This window comes from Sciurus vulgaris (assembly GCF_902686455.1).
Source record: "Sciurus vulgaris genome assembly, chromosome: 15".
Lineage (NCBI taxonomy): Eukaryota > Metazoa > Chordata > Mammalia > Rodentia > Sciuridae > Sciurus > Sciurus vulgaris.
Genome location: NC_136476.1, coordinates 67,403,121 through 67,427,737, shown reverse-complemented (window position 1 = coordinate 67,427,737; position 24,617 = coordinate 67,403,121). Strand labels below are relative to the sequence as shown.

The 24,617-nt window shown below is 38.1% G+C and overlaps 1 protein-coding gene across 1 annotated transcript in view; it reads left to right on the top strand.

Annotated features, from left to right (window-relative positions):
• Positions 1-24,617, top strand: part of SVEP1 (sushi, von Willebrand factor type A, EGF and pentraxin domain containing 1) — a 184,634-nt gene that overhangs the window by 134,710 nt on the left and 25,307 nt on the right. Inside the window, exons 36-40 of the mRNA XM_079112549.1 lie at positions 2,809-2,976; positions 11,501-12,173; positions 14,252-17,043; positions 19,243-19,468; positions 22,597-22,752. Of these exons, the coding sequence (XP_078968675.1) occupies positions 2,809-2,976; positions 11,501-12,173; positions 14,252-17,043; positions 19,243-19,468; positions 22,597-22,752 (4,015 nt within the window). The remainder of the gene's footprint in view (positions 1-2,808; positions 2,977-11,500; positions 12,174-14,251; positions 17,044-19,242; positions 19,469-22,596; positions 22,753-24,617) is intronic.

Sequence of the window (24,617 nt, the reverse complement as noted above, 5' to 3'; positions counted from 1 at the left end):
CCTGTTTAAATGATTTTGTGATGGATTTAAAAAAAAAAAAAAAAAAAGCTTACTTAGCTAATACTCAACATTCCATAGGATGTTGTAAAAGAGTATGCCAAGGTCATGTTGTTGGAGCTCAGTCCAAAGGCTGTGGGGTCCTGACCAACTGGATTCAGTCACCTGCCCACATCAGAAATAAGAGGAAATAATATACAAAGGAAAAATGAATTTAATCACAGTTCGTTCAAAACTGGGGTGACAACTAAACTGCCTTCCAAATCCTACAGAAATGTTGTCATTTATAGGAACAAAAAGCAGGAAATACATGTATGTAGAGTCAGCCAGGCTGTACTGGCACAGGGACATGTTACAATCCCAGTTTTCAATGCTCATTGGCTCCACAGTTTTGGGGGCAGTTTCAGCTTTCATTTTCAGCGTGACAATGATGGAGAAAGTAGCTTGACAAACAGGTTAGCAGGAAATGGAGATGAAAAAACAATTTGTAACTTCCAATTTAAAAGGACCCCATTACAGTTCTCCTCCAGCTTGTCCATCCCACAGTCTTGAGAGACCTGGGCACCATTACATCTGGATGGCTGTTTATTGCTAGATTTGATGCGTAGTTTCCATCCAGGGCTTCAGAAGCAGATCTGAAATCTGATATCTGAAGATAAGGCTCCACCTAGTGGCAGGACTTGAGTGCCAGGTAGTCATGCATAAGAAACCTGTCACTTCTTGGACCATCTTATTTTTTGATAGGGTTGACAAGTGACTCTCTTTTGATTCTGACAGTTTACCCCATCTCTGAATGAGTTTCTCTGAAGACATTTCTGATAATCCATCAAATGGTTTAGTCCCACGTCACCAGAATGGACTTGTTTCATCCATTGGGTCTGATCTGGTCCCACATTGGAGAGGAAGTGATAGATGGTTATGAGTCTGCGTTGAAAGACAATTTTTATGTTCATAAAACAAAAAAAGGTTTAGAAAGAGCAATTCTTAAGCTAAGCTTACCTAAGTCCTCAATTAATTTTAATAAGCAATAGCTAACATCTTAAAACATTAAGATTTGTACTCAGGTAGAATTTTGAAAGACAAGAAAAATAACCAATTTTTCTGTAAAGCAATTAAGTTCTGAGAGTTGCATTTAAAGAGTGCTTACTAGAGTCCTTCTTATGCAGACCAAGGTGAATTACCATTTTGGTAGAAAGCTCATCATTTTACATTTGATGTCAAGAATTATCTGACAACAGGTTTAGAATTTTTTTAGGTACCTACCACAGAACTACAATAATTTTGAATACACACTACAAGAACTAATACTTATTTACTAACTAAGAACAAGGTCAAATTTCTCTGTCAGACTAATAGTTCAAGAACCCAAATTGGTTCAAGAACCCTAAGTTGGCTAAAAAGCCCCAGAAGACAAGTAAAAGGAAGGATGAGGGTCAACACACAGAGCCCACAAGAATTGAGTAGTGTCAAATAAACTTTGGGCCCATAGGTTCCTAAAAATTCATTTTCCCAGTCTATCAAAAGTGGCCACAAGGGCATTCAACCCTGGTTGAAACAAGAGTTGAGTCCCAAAACAAAGTTTCTTACCTGTGGGAACTTTTATTTTCCTCTTTCCAGGACTGACTCACTACTGATGAAGCCCTTGGAGTGGTCATCTCCAAAGAACTCCATCAGTAGGGGTTAGTCCCACCAGAGAGGCACCAATTCTGTTACCAGGGCCCAGGCCCAAGGCTGCTGAGTTCCTGACTACTTGGATTCAGTCACCACCTGCAGCAGAAATGAGAGAAAAATTATATAAAAAAGAAAAATAAACTTAATCACAGTTTGACCCAAACTGGGAAGAGAGCTAATTGCCTTTCCCATCTTACAGAAATGTTACAATTTATAGAAACAAAACCCAGAAAATATACATATGCAGATTCAACCAGGCTGTGTCAACCTAAGGATATGCTCCAAGTCCAGTGTTCTACCCTTGCTGACTCCAAGGCTGTGGGGTCAGTTTCTGCTTTCATTTTCAGTGTGGGATGAAGACCGGTAAGGAGCTTGGGTGGGGAAAATAGCTCAACAAACAGGTTAGCAGGAAATGGAGAAGGAAGAACAGTTTGGGTGGTCCTTCAATTTCAGATGGGCCCCATTAAAGCCAGGACCTAGGTTCTTAATATTATGGTAGTTTAATTTGATTGCTGGTGATTGTGTTCAGGTGGAAGGCATAGAGAAAGGCTGTGATCAGAAAGGTGGTCAACAGGAAGAGAGACAGGAAGTAGAATAAATGAAACAGGAAACAGGAGGTAGAATGAATGAAACAATCAGAGTCATGTTGACAAGCAAAGGTGATGAGCTGGGACACAGGGATGCGAGGTTTGTAAACAAGGAGAGCTGGAAGTCTTCCCGAGCAACAGGGTTCAAATGCCCAGGCTCATGGAAAGGACAGTGCCCTTTGACCTCAGTTACTCTGATGACCTGTTTACTCAGGTGTCTCCCTTCCAGTTGGATTCTAATAAGCCTATCAACACTTTTCATTCAAGTAATCTGCTGTTCATGAAGTGTGGAGTGCCCCACACCACAACCTGTGAGCACATTAAACTTCTACTTTGCACCAAGTGGTTATGGTTATGTTGCTTTAAATGGCATATGGACTGTTTAGATTTCCCTTGTTTTTATATCATGTAATGAAATATAAAGACACGCCATTTTTTATATACGAGAGCTCCTCAAGTGTCCTCCACTTCGTCCTAAGTCCTTCTATCTCATCTCCATAGCAGTAAATAACTAACTGATGGCAAGGGTGACCTCGCGTCCTTGTTTCCGTAGCTTACAGGGCCCTTCCATCATTGAATGCACAGCTTCTGGCAGCTGGGACCGAGCGCCACCTGCCTGTCATCTCGTCTTCTGTGGAGAGCCGCCTGCCATCACGGACGCTGTCACCACTGGGAGTAACTTCACGTTTGGGAGCACTGTCACTTACACATGCAAAGAAGGGTGAGTAAATCCTTAGAAGAGAGGAACACCAGAGCCAAAGGAAATATCACCAGAGCCAGGGGGAAGAGATGGACCCCTGGACACGAAATTCGATTTCCTGGCAGCAGGAGCCAAAGAGAGCTTTATGCTTATTTTCTGACAGCTGAGTGGGAGCACATTTTCCTGTGGAAACAGTGTTTTCCTGGAACTTATTAAATGTATTAAATTAAGCCTTGAATAGCAGACAGTAGGTGATGCAGTGAAAATTTTCTTTATACTTTAACCAAATATGTAAAAAGCACATTTAAAGCATTCACGTATTATCTTGTGCAAAACCAAGGCAAGTCACAACATGAAGATGACATATCTGCAGGAAAACAAAAAAGATAAAGTTTAAGTGTTTACATTTCTAATCATCTGACTTAATTCAGAGATAAGATTTGGAAAAACAGGAAGCAAGTTAAAGGGCTTTCGCACTCTGGGCTCATTTGATCTTCGGGAAAGGCATGTAAAGCAAAGGGAAGGGCTCCCTGGGACATGATCTGCCTAAGGTCTCAAGGCAACCAGTAACGCACTGTCGCCCCTGGTCATCTGACTCGCGTTATTTGCAGTCATTGTTTTTTCTTTCCTCTGCTTCTCATTAAGTATTTTTGCTATTGATAATGTTTTCACACTCCGGATAGAGCAGTTGCTCTTCACACATTTGGAAGCAGCAAAAGCAGAGGGGTGGTCTTCTTCTGCATTCATGTTCCAGTCTGCCCTTTGCTAACTGTGTGGCCTTGGGGAGTGGCGTGACCTTTCTGTGCTTGGTTATCCTCCTATGAAAAACAAGTTCATTAAAGATTCATACTTATGCATAGTATGAGGAATAAAATTATATAAAGCATGGCTTATCCAGGAAAAAACCTGGCAAACCCAATGAACCTAGCCATTATTATAATGATAAGAGCGCAGAGGTGAGGACAGAGTTTCTGGGCTCCCTTGGAGCTTGGATCTCATTTCAACTGTGTAGACCAGCCCACTAACACAGGATTGCCAGCAGGTGGAGACTATATTTTTTTTGAGCGACTTAAGTTACTGAAATCCCAGAGCTTTCCTTTTTAATTTTTTAACTGATACATAAAAAACATTAAAATTATACATATTAGGGGATTAGTATTTGGGGGTTAGTATGTGGTGTTTCAATACATGTGTAACGTATTACATTGGGTTAAACATATCTGTCTCCTTGAACATTTAGCATTTCTTTATGGTGAAAATTTCAAACTCCTTTCTTGTAGCTTCTTGAAATGCACAGTACATGATTGTTTTCTGTGGCCTCACCTCTTAAGCCTAACTGATCAACCTTTCCCCATCCCCCCCTCCCTCCCTCCAGCCTCTGGTAACCGCCATTCTACTGTAACTTCTGTAAGATCAACTTTTCAAATCCCTAATCGTAACACCTTCTCATATGGAGAAGAAATCATTAATACTAAAATGTCAGTGCAGAAGTAGCATTTGATGGTCCTAACTACATACTGTGGCGTGACTTACAGAAGAACTTCCCCCCACTCCACAATGAACTGCATAGATCTATTTAAAATTAATCATTTAAGTGTTTATGGCATGAATGCAGAACACAGCAACACTTCTGCTGTTTCTGTTTCCAAATGTGTGAAGAACAGCTGTGGTCTATCTGGAGTGTGAAGGCATTATTAATGGTGACACACTTAAGTGACTAATTTTTTTTTTTTTTTTTTGCGGTGCTGGGGATTGAACCAGGGCCTTGTACTTACAAGGCAAGCACTCTACCAACTGAGCTAGATCCCCAGCCCTTAAGTGACTATTTTAAATAGTCCTCTGCATATAAGTATTTGTGGTAGTTGTGATATTATGTTCCAAATAATATCAAGATATCAACAACTTCTGGTGATGCATGATCATCATATAAAACTAGAAAATACAAAAATTCATATGTAAGAGTCATCCATCATTTTAATACCCTGAAATAAATAATGTTAATATTTTACCTCATTTTTCCCCAGAATTTTGTCTTGGCATATATTTTTGAATGTTAAAAACCATGATATATGCAAATTTCTAGTTTTTTTTTTTCATCTTTTCTCTGCAAACAATACACTTCTTCATAAATTATTATCTATAAGATTTCCTAAGAAGGATTTTATGTCTGCCAAATGTCTATAACTGAATGTGTTGTATTTAAACAAGCAATAAAGACAGTTATTAGGCAGAAAATTACAATAAGCCCATTCATTTGAAGAGGAATTTTACTTTCTTCAAAAGACTTCCACATAAATTTTCTCATGTTGTTCCTTGACAAATATGGGATTTGATAGAATATGTATTATTCCCCTATTTTATATCTGAGACACAAAAGTGTTGGGCCACATAATCTTAGAGATCCCATCTCATCTGTGATTAATCTGTGGAGATTTTCTGTCCTTGACCAAATGGAAGTCAGATCTGCCCACCTAAGTCCCGTAGGTACCAAGGGAGATGAGACCCTGCTTAACGGTGCTTTCTATAGACGGGAGTTCTATGTATGTTTGGCTGTATTATTGTTCTCTGTGCCATTATGGTTATATAAAGTAATGGCATTTCAATAATGTTGGAGAAACTATCTTATCTAATTAAATTCATATACACACAGTTTTAAATCACTCTAATTTTTTCTGAAAGAAAAAATTGACTAGTAAGAGGCTGTTTTATTTTTCTGAAATTAAAACTCGTGTTGAGAGAAAGAACTTTATTCCTTTTTACGCACATCATCTTTGGGGTGACTTGAGGGTGGCCACACTGGAAAGAGCATCTCTGTCTTGTTCCTTTTTTTCTGGCCAATTTCTCTTGAAACATTTACATTTGAAACCTACAGAAAGGCAAAAAAGAAAACAGAATTTTATTTAAAATACATATTCATTGCTGAGATAAAAGTAAATGTTAAAATTTTGCCATAATTACCTTAGATCTCCTTTTATACAAGAAATACAGTATTGCACAAATACCTAAAAGTCATTCTTTTCATTCTTCTATTCTCCTCAAAGAAACGTGTGCATTTTGTCTTTATCACATACATATGTCCCCATAAACAAACACTCTGTAGATTTAAGTGTTTTGTATGTGTTACTTTGTACTTTATCCTTTAAACTTTGATCTTTCACCTAACATTATCTCTTTTATACTTATCCCTGTTGATACAGGTAAGTCACCTGATATGCACTGCTACATAGTAGTTTCTTGTAGAAATGAGCAATGTGTAAATTGCCCATTTCCTTCTATTTGTCATGGTTATTAACCTGTCATATTTTCTTTTGATCAATTTGTATTACATTTGGGCAATTTCCTCATATATATCTTCCAGTTCACTAATTTTTCTTTCTACTCTCTTTAGTCTGCTTTTGAAAGTGTCCATTCATTTTTAAAATTTTTATTTCCTATTATTTACTTCTGGAATTTCTATTTATTGATTTTTCAGATATTTCTCTTTTCAAAAGTCTCTTCTTTTTATTAGAATTTTGAGTATATTATCTTTGTAAACATACTTCATACTATAATTATAGTGGTTTTTTTCTTCTTTGAAGTACTGGGGATTGAACCCAGAGATGCTTTACCACTGAGCTACATCTTCAGATCTTTTTGTTTTTTATTTTGAGACAGGATCTCTCTAAGTTGCCCATGCTGGCCTCAAATTTGTGATCCTCCTTCCCCAGTCTCATGAGTCACTGGAATTACAGGCATGTGCCACCATGCCCACCTTTTATTTTTTTTTTAAGATTTTATAGGCTTTTCTCCTATTTTCTCATTTATTGGTGTGCTAGCATTACAGTTTATGGAAGGTATGCTGGTGTGTGTTTTGTAATTTCAGATTGTGTCCTTATAGTGAACCAGGTTTGTTCAACCTATGCCAATCTCTTATGATCTGATTATGTGGATAATTTTTCTACCAGGTATCCCAAGAGTATCACCAACCTATTTTTACATTAATTTATCAATTTGAAGTTTTTCTGTACAGAGTGCTATAAATTCTAACCTCAAATCCACATGAGGTGCAAACTTGCAGATTGACACCTTCATGGGAACTTTTTTCCACCCAGGGCCCCTGAAAATACAGAGCTGAGCCTGTGGTGGGATCTTACTAATTCATCCTTTCAGTGCCTCTCCTCCTAGGATGTAGATTCAAGCCAGAGGCTCAGCTGTGACTCTCTCATTCAACTCTACTTCCTCTGCTCACCTAATCCAAGGTCAGCCATGGCATTCATTCACCGGCTTAATTTTCTTGTTTTAATTTATTTCTTGTATCTGGAACATGGAAATTTCCTTTCTCGTCAGCTCCACTATGCATTGAAAATAGTGCCTATTATAGCTTATTAAATATCATGTAAGGTGAGTTTTTCAGACTGTGTTACAGCCAGAATGAGGATTCAGTTGTCATCTTCTCTTTCTCTTTACTTCTTTTCTGTTTCTTCCCCAAAGGTTCAATTGGCATAAGCCAACACGCTGGGTCTTGTTCTATTCAGGGACAGCATACTGTAATCAAGTCATGGCTTTTGTATACTGTGACCTGTCCTGCTGTCTCCTTCCACTTCCTTAGGTACTGTGGACCTTATTAGAAGATTAGGGTTATTTCCCTCTCCAGCCTCAGTTCTGCATCCTCTGCCCTGCACAGCCCATAATGGACCCAGGCCTATTTATTGCATGTTACATGCACATATTCTTGTTGCTGTCTCCATGTTTTTTCCATTTATAATTGTGTTGTGCTTTGCACCCAGCTTTCCTTGAATTATAGGAGCAAGGTTCACTCTCAAGCTGAGGATGAAAAGGCAGAGACTTTAAGAGACCAGCATAGGATGATCAATGCCAGAAAGAGAAAGAAGCAAGAAACTTTGTTTCCACATCCTTCCCTAAACCTGGCTTCCAAAATTCATCTTTTATCAAAATATTCAGTTTCTTAAAGCTTTTTATGCAAACTCCCCAACCCTGGGCATTTCCAGTTGTTTGCATAAACATGGTCATTTGTTTCTCATTTCCTTTCTGGTCCTTAGGTTTAGACTCCTTGGTGTGAAACTCAGAGGGTGAAGGGGCTATTGCCTTCCTGAAAACCTAATCAAATTTTCCCCTTTTTATTCTTCTCAAACATAAACTGCTAAATGCAATTATTGGATATGTTTAGATAAAAGCTTTCATCGTTGTTATTAATTGAAAATAAGATCAATTACTGATGCGCGTTCATGCTTCCTCTTGTTCTCATTAATTGCAGCTATTTAATGGGCTCTTCTTTTCCTTTAGAAGAAGAGCTAATACCCCACTCGGGAGCTCTCTCATAAAGCTTCCCAAGCACATGCCCATGAGTAAGCCTGCACTCAGCGTGAGAATCAAATCACTGAAAATTATTTGCTACTGAAAAAATTACTCGGTCCCTTTTCAAAGGATTTTGGGTTATCACTCCAGAAACATGAAAATGTATCCCAGCCAGTTCATCTTCAAATGTGCTCTTCTGAGGCACCAATATGATCTTAATAGGCCATTTTTCCTTGGACTTAAGGAATAAAACAATTCATTCAAAAAATATGTAAGGCCTGATTTTTAATGAAAGGCTGTCAGAGTGTTCTTAATGCCTCTTCAGTGAGAGCACAAAATGTTGTATTCTGTTACATCCTGTTGAACAGAATTTGGTTCACGATTCTATTGAATGGAATTTAATTAAATGTTCATGTTAGATTTATATCAGCTCCAATTGTTCTTGCTTTGGAAGCCAGCATTTATAAACATATCTCATCATCTGTATGCAACTTTACCATTCTCTAAATATTGTTTTTTCCATATTTTTATTAGTGCATTATAATTATACACAATGATGGAATTTGTTGTTACATAGTTGTACATGCACATGACATAGCAATATAATTTGGCCAATATCCTTCCTCAGTATTTCCCCTTTCCTTCCCCTCCTCCCTCCCCCTTTCCTCTATTCTACTGATCTCCCTTCTCATTTCTCTAAGAATTCTTTAATATGTGGTGAAATCTGTCCCCTGTAAATCTCAACACACCTTCAGACTTCCAATAGAATTCAGCAGTGCAGTAATTTGATCAGAAACCAATTACAGTGCTAGTAGGCATTAGCTAATAATTTCTCTTTTTGTGTCATTTAAAAAATATATCCTCCTTTATCATCTTAAAGGGCTGAATGGTGTATTTTAGAATACATATTTTTAAACCTCTGTCCTGATCTTCACTGAACACATTATCTAGTTATCCTAAGCACGGGCGCCCAATCACGCAGGACCTTACAAAGACTTTAGGAGATCTGTGTCAGGAATGGGAGCAGAGATCAAATACATATCCCTTATGATGCCCCACAGTGAATCTATGGCTGCACATCCGCACCCACCAAACATCAGGGCAACCCTGTCAGAAAACACCCATTCCTAGCTCTGGCCCCCTCCCGCTTCCTGGTATTCATATGCCACTCCGATGTGAAAGTTCCCCCTGTGTCCCCGGATAGCATCCCGCTCCCTTTGCTTTGCTTCTGCCACTCTTCTGCCCTGCACAACTCCTCTTTCCTTTTCCCCTCTGAGAGCCACCTGATTGTTCAGATCAGGTGATCAGAGGCCTAACAAAGTGCTGCCAAATTATAAAACACAATTCTTGTGTTCTCCAGAGACTATGGAATGAGGATGGTTCTGGAGGTAGATGCTCCTGCCTCAAACCAGCTGGTCTTGTGAAATAAAGGAAGAATTTTATAGAAGGCACAATGGATTCTTATAAATCCATGTCTAAGTTTATGTCTGTGAACTTCAGTCAGTGAAATATGCTGGCAACATCAAAGGATCCATGAACATAAGGATGTGTATTTCAAAGTGTATGCAAGATGCAAACTGTGCTATAAAACATCAGGAGCTTCAGCCAATGGGACTTCCACTCTTAGCACATTCTACACAGGAACAATAGAATCTGCACACTCAGACCAGGGATAATGGATTTTTTTCCATGATAAAAGTATGCTCTTAGCATGTTGTGTGTATACCTTCCTGCATCTCCAAAGATAGAAACCATCTAAATATTTGTTAAGTTCAGATCTTTGTACAACGTACTAAGCTTATTCAAACAATGAAGTGCAACAGGTCCTAACTGGAGACTTCACTCAGTTGTTTGGTACATGTATAAGGAAGGATTCATTTATAAACTACTTCTATCAATTGCATGACCGAAGACAGTGATTAAGGTGGACGCACATATCTCTACAGATACTCTTATCATTTTTTCCCTAGATCTATCTCCCATAGATTTCATAAATAAACACCAACTAGGATAAAGGAACTCCAATCTCTGTATGAGAGCCAATTCTTTACAAAACTAAAAGGGATCTCAATTTTTCTGGTAACTAATGACTTAAGAATCTTGACTAGCTGGTGGGTCAAATAAATTTGTGCTACTGACACTGCAATAGAGTTTCCATCAGACACCCACAAATTATGATCTTACCTACCTTGTTTTGAAAAGAGAGCAGTATTGTGGAAACTGTTACAAGTGTCAGAATCTGATAAACCAAATTCAGATCCCAATTCCACTGCTTCTGACTGTGTGACTTTAGGTTACTGAGCCTATCTGAAACACCATTTACTCATCTGTAAAATGAACAAATCAATTTGTCTAAACTATTAAGTACCCAATTATTTTACTCCCCTGACTATTCATTATTATCAAAATGACAGACTGATCACATACTAGATATTCTTTTAAAACTCTGTCATCTTTCTCTTCATTAATAGTGATTATGAAAATAAAAATGATTCAAATATAATAGCACTAATACTGCACATATCCTAATATTTTGTTCTACTCCATTGAGAGAACACTTGAGAATTTAAGATTTTTGCACATCATCAATCTATCATCATATATAGGTACATGTCATCATACCTTGTGCATAAAGTCTGAGAACTATTAAGCAAATTTTTTTTCATTCTGAGTGAATAGCAAAGCCATAAGCAAAACATGGCTTTTAACTCTAATCACATGGGTAAAGATTTTAGAGGCATTAGAAATTATAATCACTGTATTAAAGTTCACTGAATATAATTATTTAATTATGAGCTCTTCTAGGCTTAATATGAAGCTCGTTTCAAAGACAAGTGCTAGCAACAGACTAAAACCATTTTAAAGACAGATGGGATCCCAATTTTAAATTTTATCAAATAGGACCATAGTTTACTCCACACTTTTATTTTAAACATGTAACAGTTAATACAGTTCCACAAATAGGAAAAATCTTAAATCCATTTCTCTTTCTGAACAAACAATATTAACATCAAGATGCAATTACAAAATGCACCTGTGTGCTAATAAAAAAATGATGCAATTGCATATCTCAAAAGAAGGTCACTTGATCAATAAGCTCAATATTCAAATAGTAACTATAATATTCTTTAAAATACTGAAGAACAAAGAATAAAAGTAAAGTCACTGTTGAAAAGATTTGAAAACAGATGTAAATGCTTTTTCTCAAATATTCAGTTTAGTTATCGTTTCTTTTCCTCCAATCTCATAGGTATACCCTGGCTGGTCCTGATACCATTGAATGCCTGGCCAATGGAAAATGGAGTGGGAGTAACCAACAGTGTCTGGCTGTCTCCTGTGACGAGCCCCCCAACGTGGACCACGCCTCCCCAGAGACTGGCCATCGGCTCTTTGGGGACATCGCATTCTACTACTGCTCAGATGGTTACAGCCTGGCAGACAATTCCAAGCTCCTCTGCAATGCCCAGGGCAAGTGGGTTCCCCCAGAGGGTCAGGCTATGCCCCATTGCATAGCTCATTTCTGTGAAAAGCCTCCATCCATTTCCTATGGCATCTTGGAATCTTTGAACAAAGAAAAATTTGCAGCTGGCTCAGTTGTGAGCTTCAAGTGCATGGAAGGCTTTGTGCTAAACACTTCAGCAAAGATCGAATGTATGAGAGGCGGGCAGTGGACCCCTTCCCCCATGTCCATCCAGTGCATCCCGGTGCGATGTGGAGAGCCGCCAAGCATCATGAATGGCTATGCAAGTGGATCCAACTACAGTTTTGGGGCCATGGTGGCTTATAGCTGCAACAAGGGGTTCTACATCAAAGGGGAGAAGAGGAGCACCTGTGAAGCCACTGGACAGTGGAGTAGCCCCATTCCCACGTGCCACCCTGTGTCTTGCAATGACCCACCTAAGATTGAGAATGGCTTTCTGGAGGTAAGAGACTAATCAGTAAATGGCTCATGCTTCCTCACTTCCAGGGCCAGCCCACTGTGGCTCACCCTCGTTCAGAAGCCAGGCCAGTGAACAGATTATTGTTATTGGTGGTAAATATTGGATAAAATTTAATCAAGGTGATCCTGAGTCCTTTTGACATACAACTCTATATTTTATTAGTATATAGGTTTTCAAAGCACTTCAGGGCCATATCAGTACAAAATATGAAATTAAAGTAAACCAATTTTAATAAAATACTATGTTGCTTTGTACGAACTACAAAATGTACTTCAAAATGGGTATGTAATTTATTTTAAGAAACCAAGATCTGAATGGAACCTAAAGAAATTCATTAACATTTCTTATTTTTAGGCAAAAGATGGGATAAACCAACAAAGAGGCAGTTTTTGCATTGCTTTTTTAATAGATCTAAAGATAATCTTACCATGGTGGACAAAGTTAAGTCTGATCCAAAACTGTCCTGCTTGCACAACAATATGTGTCTTGCCAGGAATATTATGAAAATCAAAAGGAGATCAGTAGAATAGAGGAAAGAGACCAGGGATGGGAGAAGGGGAAGGAAGGAGAAGTGCTGGGGAGAGGATTTGGCCAAAGTATATTGTATATTTTGCGCACGTATAAATACGTAACAAATCCACCATTACATATAACTATAATGCACCAATAAAAAATGTGGAAAAAAATTATGTGTCTTCTCATTGAGACATAAGAAAATAGGAATGAGAACCTACTTCACCAAATCAAGGGCCAATTAAAATAGGCACTACTCCAAACTAAACTCATTTTTAAGGCCCACACACATGTATTGCCTTTTTTCCTTTATATTCAAAAAAACAGTGAAAGACTTTTTTTTTTTTTTTTTTTTTTTTTTTTTTCAGTGCTGGGGATTGAACCCAGGGCCTTGTGCATGCAAGACAAGCACTCTACCAACTGAGCTATATCCCCAGTCTGAAAGACTTTTTAATTAAGACTTTTGCCTAGATTTATTAGCTGTCCATTGGAAGTGGGTATAGAAATATGTAAGAAATTTTTCTTAATTTATTTACTTAACAAATATTTCCAGAGCTCCTGCTAGCTGCCAAATATACTTATGAGCATTGGAGATCTGTCATTAAACAACACAGAGTAGGTCTTTGATAGTAGGGTGTTTACATGCATGTGGAGCACTCAAACAAATAGAGCAAGTAACTCCAAATACTATTGAGTTCACTACACCCTAGAGCTGGAAATTACTTTTTTTATTTTTTATTCTTATTTATTATTATCACTAACAAAGAACCACAGTAATCATTTTAAATGTTTCATTATTAGTTCAACTGCCTAAAAAGATCCATTATTATATTATGTACTTATTAAATTTTATGATCATAAATATTAAAGTTTTATTTTTAAAGATGGAAGGGGCTTGGGACATGCCTCAGTGGGAGAGCACTTGCCTAGGATGTGTGAGGCCCTGGGTTCAATTCTCAGCACCATTTAAAAAAATAGCTAAAAGATGGAAGGTTCATCTTTATTTTCCTTTATTTTCAATCCTCTGTTACAGCAGCAATTTTTTAAAAGTATGTTATGAAGAAAACAAATAATATTAAGACATATCCTTAAAAATATTTTAAATTATATTTTTATTATCTAACATTAACAAACACATGTGCATTTGTGTGGTTTTTTTCCCTGTGGCTAAAACACCAAACTGTAGCATTTCTTTGATCATTAGGATTATTTTTTTTTTTTTTACTTTACCAAGCAATCTCTAATTTTTCATCATTACCTATCAATATATCAATCAATATAGAGTATATTGATATTATACTTCATATGGGCTCTGTATTTCTGCAGTAGGTATTATTTAATTCGATCTACATTTCACTTCTACATTTCCGGTTAGTAAAAAAAATAAAGTGAACTTGCTGAACAAAAACATAGATCTTTTTTAAATCCTAATTAATATATTTTCATGTAGGCCTTCTAGTTTTGTTCTGTTTTACTGATAAAGTATTTTGTCAATTACATTAACTCTTATATAAATTGCACTCGCTCACTTTCTCCCTGTTATTCAGCACACAACTGGCAGGATCTTTGAGAGTGAAGCGAGGTACCAGTGCAACCCAGGCTACAAGTCCGTCGGAAGTCCTGTGTTTGTCTGCCAAGCCAATCGCCACTGGCACAGTGAATCCCCTCTATCCTGCGTGCCTCTCAACTGTGGAAAACCTCCCCCAATCCAGAATGGCTTCATGAAAGGAGAAAACTTTGAAGTAGGGTCCAAGGTTCAGTTTTTCTGTAATGAGGGTTATGAGCTTGTTGGTGACAATTCCTGGACCTGCCAGAAGTCTGGCAAATGGAGTAAGAAGCCAAACCCCAAGTGTGTGCCTGCCAAGTGTGCAGAGCCGCCCCTCTTGGAAAACCAGCTCGTACTGAAGGAGTCACCTTCTGAGGTAGGAGTGGTGACATTTTCCTGTAAAGAAGGGCATGCCCTACAAGGTCCCTCTGTCCTGAAGTGCTTGCCATCCCAGCAATGGAACGATTCTTTTCCTGTGTGTAAGATGGTTCTTTGCCGTCCACCTCCCCTAATTTCCTTTGGTGTCCCTGCTCCTTCTTCTGCTCTTCATTTTGGAAGTACTGTCAAGTATTCTTGTGTAGATGGGTTTTTCCTAAAAGGAGATCCTACCACCCTCTGCCAAGCTGATGGCACCTGGAGCTCTCCACTGCCAGAATGTGTTCCGGTAGAGTGTCCCCAACCTGAGGAACTCCTCAATGGCATCATCGATGTGCAAGGCCTTGCCTATCTCAGCACAGCTCTCTATACCTGCAAGCCAGGCTTTGAGTTGGTAGGAAATACCACCACACTTTGTGGAGAAAACGGTCACTGGCTTGGAGGAAAACCAACCTGTAGACCCATTGAGTGCCCAAAGCCCAGTGAGATTTCAAATGGCAAGTTCACTTACACAAACCTTCACTATGGACAGACTGTTACATACTCTTGTGACCGAGGCTTCCAGCTTGAAGGTCCCAAAGCCTTGACCTGTTTAGAGACAGGTGATTGGGATGTGCATGCCCCGTCTTGCAATGCCATTCACTGTGACCCCCCACAACCCATTGAAAATGGTTTTGTAGAAGGTGCAGATTACAGCTTTGGTGCCATGATCATCTACAGCTGTTTCCCTGGGTTTCAGGTGGCTGGTCATGCCATGCAAACCTGTAAAGAGTCCGGATGGTCAAGCTCCATCCCATCATGTGTGCCCATAGACTGTGGTCTCCCTCCTCACATAGATTTTGGAGACTGTACTAAAGTCAAAGATGACCAGGGATATTTTGATCAAGAAGATGACACAATGGAAGTTCTATATCTGACTCCCCACCCTCCTTATCATTTGGGAGAAGTGGCTAAAACCTTGGAAAATACAAAGAAGTCTCCTGATACACATTCATCCAACTTTCTATATGGCACTATGGTATCATACACCTGCAACCCAGGATATGAGCTTTTGGGGAATCCCACATTGGTCTGCCAGGAAGATGGAACTTGGAATGGCAGTGCACCTTCCTGCATTTCAATTGAATGTGTCTTGCCTGTTGTTCCTGAAAATGGCTTTTTGCATTTTACAGAGACTACTATGGGAAGTGCTGTGCGGTATAGCTGCAAACCCGGGCACATTCTTGTAGGCTCTGACTTAAGACTTTGTCTACAGAATAGGAAGTGGAGTGGTGCTTCCCCACACTGTGAAGTCATTTCATGCAAAAAACCAAATCCAGTCATGAATGGATCCATCAAAGGAAGCATCTACACATATTCGAGTGTTGTGTACTACGAGTGTGACCCTGGGTTTGTGTTGAATGGCACTGAGAGGAGAACATGTCAGGAAAATAAAAACTGGGATGGGCATGAGCCAATTTGCATTCCTGTGGATTGTGGCTCACCACCAGTCTTGGCCAATGGCCAGGTGAAAGGTGATGAGTATACATTTCAAAAGAAGGTTGAGTACACTTGCAATGAAGGGTTCTTGCTTGAGGGAACCAAGAGTCATGTTTGTCTTGCTAATGGAAGTTGGAGTGGAGCCACTCCCAACTGCATGCCTGTCAGGTGTGCTGCCCCACCACCAGTGGCAAATGGGGTGATGGACGGCCTGGACTATGGCTTCAAGAAGGAAGTGGTGTTCCACTGTCGGGAGGGCTATGTGTTGCACGGTGCTCCAAAACTCACCTGTCAGTCAAATGGTAACTGGGATGCAGAAGTTCCTCTCTGTAAACCGGTCAACTGTGGACCTCCAGAAGATCTTGCCCAAGGCTTTCCGAATGGTTTTTCCTTTTATCATGGAGGGCATATGCAGTACCAATGTTTTCCAGGTTATAAGCTCCATGGAAGTCCTTCAAGAAGGTGTCTCTCCAATGGTTCCTGGAGCGGCAGCCCACCTTCCTGCACACCTTGCAGGTGTTCCACACCAGTCATTCAATGTGGAACTGTCAATGGGACTGATTTTGGTTGTGGAAAGGCAGCCCACATTCAGTGCTTCAAAGGCTTCAAGCTCCAGGGACTTTCTGAAATCATCTGTGAGGCCAATGGCCAGTGGAGTTCTGCCTTCCCACACTGTGAACATGCTTCTTGTGGTTCTCTCCCAACCATACCAAATTCATTCATCAGGGAGAGCAGCTCTTTGGAGGAAAATGTGATAACTTATAGCTGCAAATCTGGCTATGTCATACAAGGCAATTCAGATCTTGTTTGTACAGAGAAAGGGACATGGAGCCACCCTTATCCTTCCTGTGAGCCTGTGTCCTGTGGACCCCCACCATCTGTCATCAATGCAGTGGCAACAGGAGAGGAACACACCTATGGAAGCAAAGTGAAACTCAGGTAAGACCATGACTCTACAGTCTCTAAGGAGTGCAGGCAGAAGGATTGTAAAATGAAAATTGATAGATCACACTTTAGCTAGCTAGGAAGAGACCACCACCTCTGGACTGTTCTCCAGGAATCAAAACTATTAACACTGGATTTATCCTACATATAATTTTGCAGAAATATATTGACTGTAAAAGTAAATTTATGATTTTTTTCTGACTGATTTCTAATATAATTATCATGACTATCTTGAAACAACGAGATCCTTTCTTTAGCTATCTTGAATAGCTCTTGAATCACAAGGCTCTTTTAAAACATCATAGTAGTAAATTTTCTTATATTTGTAACTTGATGGTTTCATTTATACATGCAAACGTTAGGGAGAATAAAGCAAACTCAAGTCAAAAAGTACATACTTGCATTAATCAATAGAATTAGAGATCATCTGAAAGGGACTTCCAACCTATGTTATCTAAACAAACCAAGTATCTAATGCCCAAACCATGATTTTTGCTGGAAATGTCCCCATCGAAAATGTATTACTAAAATAAAATGTGGAATTAATTTGTGAATTTAATTTGGAAACAAATAACTAAAATGTTCAAATATATTGAAAGTCTCTAAAACCGTTTAAATTTTATTTACATCTTTGAATTAATTATGGATTATCCTTCATGTATTCTTGTGTTGGGTTTGACTAATCATTCATTCATTCAGCAACTCTTCTTAAGCATTCTGTTGTGGACATCATTTTTTTTTTTTTTTTTTTTTGTACTGGGGATTGAACTCAAGGGCACTTAACCTTTGAACCACACCCTCAGCCCTATTTTGTATTTTATTTAGAGACAGGGTTTTACTGAGTTGATTAGTGCCTCACTTTTGCTGAGGATGGCTTTGAACTTGTGATCCTCCTGCTTCAGCCTCCCAAGCTGCTGAAATTATAGACATGTGCCACCATGCCTGGCTGTTGTGGACGTCTTAGCTCCACCTTCCTAAATGCAGCAATCAGTAGATCCAAGAGAGGGCTGAAATGATAATGATGCTAAAGAGTCATACACCAAGCAGGGGAAAGAAAAACTATGATTCCTTGCTTTAGAATCATATTTTAAAGATTCCATTTGGATGTTGGTATGTCAGGGATCTTGAGAAGCCACAATGCCACCTGCTTCTCAAGACTTCTGTGCTTTTTGTCCCCTGTTGTATGTTGATTACATCATCTTTCAGATCTTTACTTAGTATCCGATAATTAGATAACTATGCATTTGCAAAGTCTCTGACACCTAACTTTCCTGGAAACTTGTGAAATGTTTAGAATGTTATCTAGGAATAAGTGTTAATGAATTAAATTGTTTAATCTAAAAGGCAGTCTATAATCATGGTAAAAGTATGGATTACAGAGTGGAATGCCTCTGGAGTCCTCAGATTTACTATTGATCTACACTGCCTTCATAGGAGGTAGGAAATCAGCTCTATCATTCTGTCACTGTGTGGTTTTGAGGAATCCACTTGATCTCTTTGCTGTAAATTTCATTGTCTGCAAAATGGGAATAAAGATAATAAAGATACTCCTAGCACTGTTCCTAAGGGTGTTAGAATTTGAGTTGATATTTATACAGCATTTAGTACAGTGACCAAAATTTAACAAGGACTGTGTAAACACTTACTGAATAAGTAAATGCAAATTTTAAAAATCATAGAGGGAATAGGAAACAGGTTGAAATTGAGCTCAAACACTAATACTGCAGTTACTTGGTAATACTAATAATCAGGATTGAAAAAAATTTCCTATGTAGGGACTAGAACAGTGCTTAGCACAAAGTAAATGCTCAGTAAGTATTAATTATGTTATACTTTTACCAGTAGATGAGTCTATTTGAACTTCGTCTGTAATTTCTTAAACTGCGAGCTGTTTTTAGAATAAAAATGATTTTAACAATGCTATTATTCACAGTGGAAAAAAAAAACATCAACAACATTTAAAGTAACTTTAGCCTTAGCTAATCTTGAATGTGTATAGCTAAGGATTAATCTGATTATCTTTTCTATATTAATGTCTTTTCATGGCAATGCCATCTACCTGCCATTTGAATCAGTTTTGATGTAGCACATAAAATGTCTACTGAGCCTTATAACAGTTTCTTAAATCCAAAAAGGGGTCAGAAACTATATTGTGCTTTTTTAACAACACTCACTTTTGCATTTCCATTGCAGATGTCTAGAAGGTTATATGATGGATGCAGATATAGATACATTCACCTGCGGGGAAGATGGTCATTGGTTCCCAGAGGTAATCTCCTGCAGTCCTAAACGATGTCCTCTGCCTTCAAACGTAGCACGCATTCTTGTTCATGGAAAAGACTTCACTGTGAATAAGCAAGTTTCTGTGTCATGCGCAGAAGGGTATGCCTACCAGGGGGCCAACATATCGACATGTCAGGTAAGACTATCTTAATTGGAACATGAAAGTCAAATTCCTACATATCCATATGTCATCGTGATAAAATGTGCAGCTTCCTGTCCTGAGAAGAAAAGATGCCTCAAGTTTTCATTCACATCAAAGGATTTTAAGAAGTTTCTTGGAAAATAAAATAATGTATCTTTCTTCCTAATATTCTCATTTTGAAACTTATAAAGTGCTAAAGTTAGGTAAAATGTTAAAATATCTCTATCAGGACAGTTGTGACAAGTTAACCATAAATGGTTTTAGTTTGGGTTTTGGGGTTTGGGACTTAGGGTTTGTTTTTCCTCAAAAGAATGTCATGTAAAAAAGAGCCATGGGTCATGCGAGATTTTCCAGTTTCAATAGAAAGCCCAAAGTTTACAGAAGCAGACAGAAAACTAGAGTTGAATCCAGCCTCTGCTACTTATGACTTGTTTGACTTTAAGAAAGTTCCTTTAAATTTCTGATCTTCAGTTTCCTTATTTGAAAAGAAATATGTGTAACAATACATATCTTGTATGGTGGTTGTTAGAAGCCAGACAAGGGGAGGAAATTATGCATGAGTTTGTGTCTGCAAACAGTGATCTTTCCAAAGATTGTGGCTGATTTATATCTGTAAACACTCTTTTATTTAATATTTTCCTTAGTTGTGGATGGACACAATATCTTTATTTTATTTATTTATTTTTATGTGGTGCCGAGGGTCAAACCCAGTGCCTCACCCGTACCCAGCCAGCGCTCTACCACTGAGCCACAACCCCAACCCACATAGACATTCCTTTGAGCATAAAAATCATGGTGAGTTTGTCATGAATGTCTTCGTTACAGACATTTTATCATTTTACCTGACTTCAGCACTTCCTTAGTTGACAAGTGTGAATCAGCACCATAGATAGCAGGCTTCCCTAGCACATTCCCTTCTCCTAGATTCTATAATGTATGTCAGGGAAAGAAAAGTCAGATGACCATTAGTTCACTCATCTTCTGCTGGAGTTGGAGTGGGGTGGGTGTAAGGGAGGGACTGTGGCATGGTGTAGACATGACTTACACATTAAATCTATCTTTGGTTGATCTCCATCTCAAACATTTATAAGTTCTGTGACCTTATTTATATTCCTCCAGCTTGTTTTCTTTGTTTGTAAATCTGTGGTAATTGAAAGGATCAAATAATTTAATGTATATAAAGTTTCTAGTACATGCCTGACATGTAGCAGGGACTCAAGAATTATTTTATTCTCCTCTGGATTTTCCATTTATAAGTTATGCATACTTAATGATTGATTGCTGCCATACCTAAAAGTAGAATCATCACAGAGAACAGGTCAGGTGACTGCCATTGTTAACCATGCTCTCAAATTTTGCTTAGTTCCAGAAGACCTCTCTTAGATGTATAGCTGAAATTTTTGAGGAGAGACTTTGGGGATGGGGGTACCAGAGATTGAACCCAGGGGTGCTTAACCACTGAGCCACATCCCCAGACCTTTTTATTTATTTATTTTGTTTTGTTTTGAGATAGGGTCTTGCTGAGTTGCTTAGGACCTCGCTAAGTTGCTGAGACTGGCTTTGAACTTGCTATTCTCCTGCCTCAGCCTCTGGAGCTGCTGGGGTTACAGGCATGCGCCACCATGCTCAGCTTGAGGGGGGACTTTCTTGCAAGAACTGCCTGAACTAAGCAGAGTCCCTCCATACTAAGGGAATCAAAGTGATGTTCTCCAGACTGGGTAGTCCCCCAGGTACCCTGAAGTACCCTGGATATTGGTGACTTTTTTTCTGATTCATTGTTTTATTTTTTAAAACCTTCATTACTTTTTCCATACATAGTATGACCTTCATCCTTTGCGTAACTTGGTTTTGGTTTAATTTTTTGATCTCAAAAGTAGAATAAACCCTTTCTAAGTATTTAAATGCTCGAATTGCATAAGATTATATCAGTACCTAGAAATATTTTATTGCAAGGTAATTAAATGATTCTATAGTTCATAGAACAAATAAATAGGTGAAGAGATCAGTACAAACTTTAAAAAGTTAATACTGAAGGAAGGACCAGAAATTAAGACATGTTACATAATTACAGAACTTGCTGAGCACACACCTAAAATCCCAGCAACTCGGAAGGCTGAGGCAGGAGAATCACAAGTTTGAAACCAGTCTCAGCAACTTAGAGAGACCCTGTTTCAAAATAAAAATAAAAAGTAAAAAATGGCTGAGGATGTAGAACAATGGGGATGTCAAGTGCCCCTGGGTTCAATCCCCAGTACCAATAAAAGCAAACAAACAAAAAACAATAATAACAACAACAAACTCCCATCAGTGTAGTATTGGTATAAAATTAAATAGAAGGAAAAATGAATGGAACAGAAAAATGAGTCAGAAGTGGATCCTGTAAAGCACTGGAGAAAGGAATAACTAATGAATTACTCTGACAAAACCAAAATCTTGACAAAATCAAAAGAAAAAAAATTGACACACAGTATCATGGTCAGCAGCAGATAACAATCTTCAAAAGAAACAACTGTGTGTGCCTTACTTTACCCAACTACAAGACTGAAAAAATGTTAACTCTATGGTGGTTAAAAAAAAAAGAAAGGATATTTAAAGAAAATTGGTTTTTTTTTTTTTTTACTATGTGACCCCTACAAAATAAATGATAGAATGTTTTCAAGTATTCATGTTAAAATGGAGAAAAGGAAACCACCTTTTTAAACTTTGAGCAGTCCACCTAAAAGTTGCCATGTCTCATAAACTTTCAATTAAAATGTGGAAGCATATGAAATATAAGGTGCATTAATTATAAGTCTTGGAATATTTATATCAGCCATTTGGTTCTCATGTATTATAATGAAATAATATTGATTGGTAGTCTTGATTTTTTTAATGGATTATATGAAGAAGAAAATGCTTATTTTATCTGTTTAAGAAAGGTCTAAAAATACTGATGGTGTGAAGACCATCTGATAATTAGTGTGTGCTTTTTAGAGCTGCAAATAATAAGAGCACAAGTAAAGTCAAATTCTACGTCCTTTTGATGTCATTTTGGGAATTATTCTGCCACATACCAGTATTTGCAAACTTCTTCGCTCATGTTTCAATTCCTGAAGACAACTTACAATTTATTTGTTACTTAGCCTGACGGTTCCTGGGATCCACCTTTTTCTGATGAGTCCTGCAGCCCAGTTTCCTGTGGGGAACCTGAAAGTCCAGAACATGGATTTGTGGTTGGCAGTAAATACACCTTTGGAAGCACAATTACATATCAGTGTGAACCTGGCTATGAATTAGAGGTAAGCAAACAAATTGTTTAACTAGAATTAATTTGTTTTTCTGATACACTTGGGAATATTTTGGTATTAGCACAACTTTATTTCACCAACTTTGTTCCTAAAAGATCCTATTATAGTCTGTAAAAAATTAAGAGCTAAATAAAAAAAAGATCCTATTATACTTTGTTGCCTTATATACTAATGTTTTCCAAGAAATAGTTAAGGGGTTGTAGAATTTTAAAATGCAGAATGTCTTGACCTAAAAAAAAAAATGGAAAGCTGTGGAAAAGGAAGAAGTTTTCCCACCACAAACACCTACTGTTACTTCAACTGACCATTGACACACGTGTTTTGGCCTGCTAATAACCACACTTTGCAACAAGGAAGTCCACCTGTAGCTAGTGAGGTGACAACAAAGATTGAGGCAGGCAGAGTCAGGATTTTCTCAAACAATGAGTTCATATGCATTGGTAAGTTCTTGATAAAGATGCCAGATTCCCATATTACATATCAGTGTGAACCTGGCTATGAATTAGAGGTAAGCAAACAAATTGTTTAACTAGAATTAATTTGTTTTTCTGCTACACTTGGGAATATTTTGGTATTAGCACAAATTTATTTCACCAACTTTGTTGCCAGATTCCCATCTGGCATCTGGCCTGAAAAATCCCTCAGAGCACTTCTAACTAAATACCACCTTTATTCTTAAGATCACTCTTGATGGTAATAGGGGTTAAGAGAAGAATGGAGGAGATTTAGATTACGTAGAGGGAAATGAGATGGAGGGAGGGGGTGGGGTATGAAAGATGGCGCAATGAGGCAGCCATCATTACCCTGTGTACATGTTTGATTACATGAATGGTGTGAATCTACATCGTGCACAACCATAGAAACAAAAGTTGTACCCCATTTGTGTACAATGAATCAAAATGCAGTCTGTAAAAATAAAAATTTTAAAATTAAAAAAAAAATTTAAAAAAAGCCTTCAGCAGCTCTTAGGTCCCCCTGTTTGCTGAAAGCATAATCTTAGGACCAAACCTGCAGTTTAAGAGACCTGCTTTACATTACATAAGACTGTCATCTGGTTTTTCAGGAAATTCTTCTTTCCTGTCTTTATTTTTCACAATGGAATTTAATATGGTCTTTGCAGAAGTATTCATTGCCAGTGATCTCTTAAATCTGTGTTCTATGACCCATTATTTTCTGATCATGCGATCAAGGAACTATCGTAAGATGGGTCCGTGAAAGCTGGAATCAGGCTTCTATGAATCTTGTTTTATTTCCCCAAAAGCCTAAAAAATAAGAATAGAAAGAATGGTGATAATGTAATGGCTGATTGCAATTGGCATATTTTCCTGGTTTTGGATAGCTGCTTCTTTGTGTGAGAGTACTAGTTTCACAATTTATTAAGAATAGGATGATTTTTTTTAAAAAATCCTACAACAAACTCATTAAATTTGAAGAGGTAGATAATTTACCTTAATTTTTTTTGGAAACATCCTGGTGCACAAAATTAAGAGAGGTACAAAAACAATTGTTCTTACTCTAAGCTACATGTTAGGATCCCCTAAAAAACTTTTTAAAAATATGTCTGGTTGCTTGGAAAAATGAACTGATTCCAGGTCTGCAGTAAGGACTGTAAAAGATTGCCTATAAACTGTTGTCATATGACATATCAGGTAGTCTACCTAAGACTACAAGTTGAAAGGCCTCTGGAACCAATGGGTTGGAGTTCCCCAAGGCCAAGGTGAGACCATTTTAGTAGAAATAAGGATGATGATGTCAATGAACCGAAGCACTTCAAACATGTTGTGAAGAATATGATACTCATAGCCATTGTTAGTAGATGCTCATGAACACACTCATTATTTTGAAAACATGCAACT